Genomic DNA, 4,826 nt, shown 5'->3' with positions numbered 1-4,826 from the left:
TCTACTCTGTCTCTCTTAAATAGAGAGGAAATACAGGTCTGGTTGCTCTTTTGGTGTAACTCATCACTGCGTGGCAGGAACAATTATTGACCAGCAATAAGATCTCAGCGATCCATTCCATTGTCCTCTAGAGGTTTTCCTTGGAAACAAGCTGCTCGTAGACGTTGACAAAATTCCAGCTCCTCCTGCAGGAGAGATAATTTGTGCCAATGGACATTGAAGTCAGCATGAAAAACAACATTTATCCATTGGGAAAGAACTTGATTGTGAAAAGGAAGCTTTGTAATAGCACACAGAGACTGAATATCAAGTTTTTCATTTTGTAAACCTATAACTATTTGCTAGTATTAGGTGACATTAAAGGAATAGCTAAAAGGCAAAGTTATGGGTTTTTGTTATCTAAACACATTTTTATTTCAAATTCTATCAACTATGGCCGTAAGCCTGTTTATGACAAAGTTAAGGTCAGGCTGAAGGCTTGAAATGGGGCACTGTCCAATGCCATAAAAAATAAAAATAGATAGGATATTAATATACCTCCGACTGAGGAACTCATATACACCTAGGATGGCTTGAGGGTATATGGGCTACTTTAGGGTAAACTATTCCTATTGCATTAATTAAAAGACATTAGACTATATTTTAAAATGCATAACCATAACCTAAAACAATCCCAAAACAGATGTTGACTAACATTAAAGGGATAGTTCACCTAAAAATAAAAATTCTGTCATCATTTACTCCCCCTCATGTTGTTATAAACCTGTATACATTTTTTGTTATGATGAACACAATGGAAGGTATTTTGAGAAATGGTTGTAACCAAACTGTTCGTGGACCCCATTTACTTCAATAGTAATCTTTTTTCCTACTATGGAAGTGAATGGGGTCCACGAATGGTTTGGTTGCAAAGATTTTTCAAAATAAAAAGAGTAAGTAAATGATCACAGAATTTTCATTTTTGGGTGAACTATCCCTTTAACTATGTGATGTGAGACAAATGTCAGACAAAAGAGCGAATTACTACATCTCAATTGTTTTTTCTGCCTTACAATTCAATGCAAGACTAAAATGCATAGAAAGTAAAAGAATGATAAAGGGACAAAATTGAGCAGAAACAGAAAAAAATAGCTAAGAGAACATTTATTTACCAGGCTCTCCTCTTGTCCCTTTAGGTCCTGCACTCGCTGGTTAAGCAGCTCTTCCAAACCCAGTGATGGGTCTTTACAATCACTCACACCACGGGGACAGTCTTCAACCAAACTACACATTGCAAAACATGTCTCATATTTAAACTTCAATATAGAGTACACTAGTTTAGTTTTCATCACAAAATAACTTTACTAACCAGCAGAGGGTGCCAAGGACGTGTTCATGTACAGAGGAATGAGGGGTTCGGAGAACTGCCACCAGCTGTTGGACCATCCCCATAGACAACACTGTATCTGATGAAAAAAGACATTAAGAGTAAATACAAAATATACTTGATGGTGTTGCAGAATACATCCAAAATCAGACATCCCAACTCAACTTTATTTACAGAGCTCTTTCAATACCACAAGTGGAACCAAAGTGCTGTACAGAGTGGGATAAAAGAGAAAATGAAACAAAAACAAAATCAAATGCACAACATATGGCATACACAGCTTACAACAAATTTTCAAATGCTAATGTAGGAGAATATTAACAGGTATAGGCTTAGGGGCTGCAACAGAGAACCTGACAACATCATTAATCTGCCAGTCAAATTTAAGATCAGAGTCAAAAATGACACCAATATTTCTCACGCTAGACTGTTTTACCCAGGAAACATTCCCAGGCAGACAAAAACATAATCTTCACATCCCTTATTACCAAATACAATTATCTCTGTCTTATCCACATTTAATTAGAGAAAGTTATTCGATTTGAATTTTAAATTTCTCAAAAATAGAACCTAGAGGGAGCATATAAAGGGAAAATATAATAGGTCCCAATATAGAGCCCTGAGGAACCCCTCACACAAGAGGGGTAACACTAGTAGAATAGTCTGACCTATCAAGTAAGATCGGTTTTAGGGCTAATGGCCGTTCACACTTAAATGATAACTATAAAGTTAACTATAACAATAACTAAATTACAACCCATTTCACCAGATGATAATGATAACTACGTGCATTTGCTCGTGCAAATCATTTACATTCGATGGCATTAACTAATACTGCATATTTCTTCCAATAAAAACTTTTGCAATTGTTTACATGCAACTAGAACAGCATATTTACAAATTCAGTGCCATTTACACAGCGGGTATAGCCAGCAGATGTCCTCAACACGCTGCATTTCGCGTAACTCTAAAAAGTGAATCTAGTAGTTTGTGTAACCTAATATCTTCCTTTTGGTGTGGTCAATGTAGTAGAATAAAAAGAATTACATGGATAATTTCAAGTAATTTTATGTTATGAACCCAAGCAATGACCTTCTCCGTGGTGTCATCTGTCATTTCAAATGCACACACACTTGAAGTTCAAATAGTTTTGATTGGCTGTGAATGGTTTATCATTCATCAGTTGGAAAAAATAATTCCGAAAGATATCGGTTATTGTATCTATATCGTTATAGTTGTGGTGTGAACTCTGCTTTTCTCTGCTTTTTTATAGTTATCATTATAATGTGAATAGCCCTTAAGCCGTGAATACCAATCTGGTCCCCAAAACGAGCAATGTGAAATCTAACAGAAATAAAAGAACACAGCTTCCAGAATCTACACCTCATAGATGTTATTAGAAACTTACCTTTGTGTTCTGGGTGACTGGTCAGAAGGTTGAGGAGAAGAAATGCTGATTTAGTTCTTAGTTTCTCGCTGTCTGACTGCATCCCTCTCATCAGCACTGAAAAGCCGTCATGTTTCAGGAAATCCTGCAGACCTGCTTCCTGTTCCCGTACTAAACCTGGGAAAGACAAGGGATGCATCAATTGCAGTGGGATACAGTATTGTGCACAGTATACACACTACACAGCGGTGCGTTTGAAATAGTAGTATGCAAGTACATTATTCTGATACAGAGCTGTTTTCTAGCTATAATTCAGCAATGGCCATTATATTCCACTGCATCACACACACCACTAAATCCTGAGTCTTTCACATACACACACATTGACTTACAAGATACAGCGTAGAGTGCTTTAACTCGAACTGTGCTGTTTGTGTCGTGATCCGTAAGTTTTAGTAGTGACAATAGCGCCCCCTGGTTGAGCAGGTAGCACTGCACCTCAGGCATATTCTGGGCACAGCTGGCGATGAGCTGAGCAGCTCTCCATCGAATCCCCGCTTCCGAGTGACAGAGACATTGTGCCATACACAAATCCAGACCACCCAACTTCATCAGATCTGCCAAACACACACAAATAGTTAAATAAATTATGCTTGAGTCAACCACTGAGTTAAATTCATGTGTGAATGCTTTGAAGCACACAAACCTCTTGCGTTGTCCAGGTTCTCACAGAGCTCAGACAGCACCTCCAGTGCTTCCTCTCTTTCGTCTTCCTCCTCCACGTCTTTTTCACTCCCTCTCTCTTTGCATTCATCTCTTCCCAACACTTCCAAACAGAGTTTCATCTGCTCAACCTCATCCATCTGACCTTTACACACGTCGGCGAGGGCTCCTCTCAAAAACTCCATTCTCTAGTGAGGCAGAGAGAGAGTTATGGTCAATCAAATACACGTTTTTAACAACATTTATCCAGATGATCGATTATGATGGTAAAATTTATCGTAAAGGAACAGTTCAAACAGTAAAAAACTCATTGTGTCATTGTTATGTTCACTGTCAACTTGTTAATTTTAGCTGGGGTATTATTTTAAAGATTTTACTGGGATATGCTCACCTCCTGTGTCATGGGCTCTAAAGGAGCCGGACCATCAGAAGCAGAACCGGCCTCCACAGCCATCTGAAGCACACCCTGCAAATTATGGGGCTGACGCCTGTTACCCCTGCCTTCTGCCATCTGAGGGAAAAGAGGGACATCATATGAGTCATTATTATTTATATATTATAATGTTATATGAAATAACACAATATTATATTATAATAAAAAATATTTTTAATTCATCAATGAAACATGACCCTCATATAAAACTCAGACAACAACATAATAAGGTACAATATCCAAAGTAAAAAAAACAATTAATATGACAGTGTAATATTTGACCCCATATGTGAAATCCGGGTCTAAAAAAAATCTTCAACATCACAGTTTGAATTCATTCATTCATTGATTTCAATATTTGACCTGATATTACTCAAAGATGTCAAATTAAAATTTTCACAAAATGTTATTTGTATTATGTAAGACGATTTCACGTAGAAACTAATCACAGAAATGACTTTAGCTGCGTTTTTTTTCACAGACTGGGTCACATTTGTGTCTAGTTTACCTCATAGTATGTTGTCAACTGTAAACTAAATTAATTATGGTGATGTGTACGTCAATACAATTTTAATTTATTAGCATAATTTAGTTTAGTTAACTTACAACACTGACAAAGCATTAAGGATAAAACAAGTTACAGTCAAAAAGTGACAAACTGTCACTGCTAGACATGTTATTAGACAAATAAGTCTGTAAAACAGATTCAAATTAAATGTAAACACATTCTAGTTCGGTTCAGTTAAAAAATTAAACTATGAGTGCAACAAACTCATCCTACCTTGTAATAATGATGTATGTCTTAGGTATCTAGCAGCAATGTTGATGTGTATGAACGCCGCTCCGTTATTATAAACACACGAGCTCGAAACCAGAAACTTCCAGATCCTTCAGCAGCACAGCGCGTGCAGAAGATC

General features: G+C 37.0%; 1 protein-coding gene across 1 annotated transcript; it reads right to left on the bottom strand.

Moving 5' to 3' along the window:
- Nucleotides 1-4,826, bottom strand: hspbp1 (HSPA (heat shock 70kDa) binding protein, cytoplasmic cochaperone 1). Its single transcript, XM_065253031.2, has 8 exons — nt 4,691-4,826; nt 3,868-3,987; nt 3,460-3,664; nt 3,146-3,370; nt 2,775-2,930; nt 1,349-1,445; nt 1,152-1,263; nt 1-185 (listed from the first exon to the last, which is right to left on the bottom strand). Exons 2-8 carry the CDS (start codon nt 3,985-3,987, stop codon nt 105-107), a joined length of 996 nt encoding a protein of 331 aa, XP_065109103.1. The 5' UTR covers nt 4,691-4,826; the 3' UTR covers nt 1-104.

Source organism: Paramisgurnus dabryanus, chromosome 3, assembly GCF_030506205.2.
Source record: "Paramisgurnus dabryanus chromosome 3, PD_genome_1.1, whole genome shotgun sequence".
NCBI lineage: Eukaryota > Metazoa > Chordata > Actinopteri > Cypriniformes > Cobitidae > Paramisgurnus > Paramisgurnus dabryanus.
Note: the sequence above shows the minus strand (reverse complement) of the source record. Positions and strands in the feature narration are given on the sequence as shown.

Excerpts from the sequence above, each read along its gene's own strand:
- hspbp1 (XM_065253031.2), bottom strand. The coding sequence starts at position 3,987 with ATGGCAGAAGGCAGGGGTAACAGGCGTCAGCCCCATAATTTGCAGGGT. Across the intron at positions 3,371-3,459 it reads GAACCTGGACAACGCAAGAG|ATCTGATGAAGTTGGGTGGT; the intron begins GTTTGTGTGCTT and ends TGTGTTTGGCAG. Across the intron at positions 1,264-1,348 it reads GTCCTTGGCACCCTCTGCTG|TTTGGTTGAAGACTGTCCCC; the intron begins GTTAGTAAAGTT and ends TGCAATGTGTAG.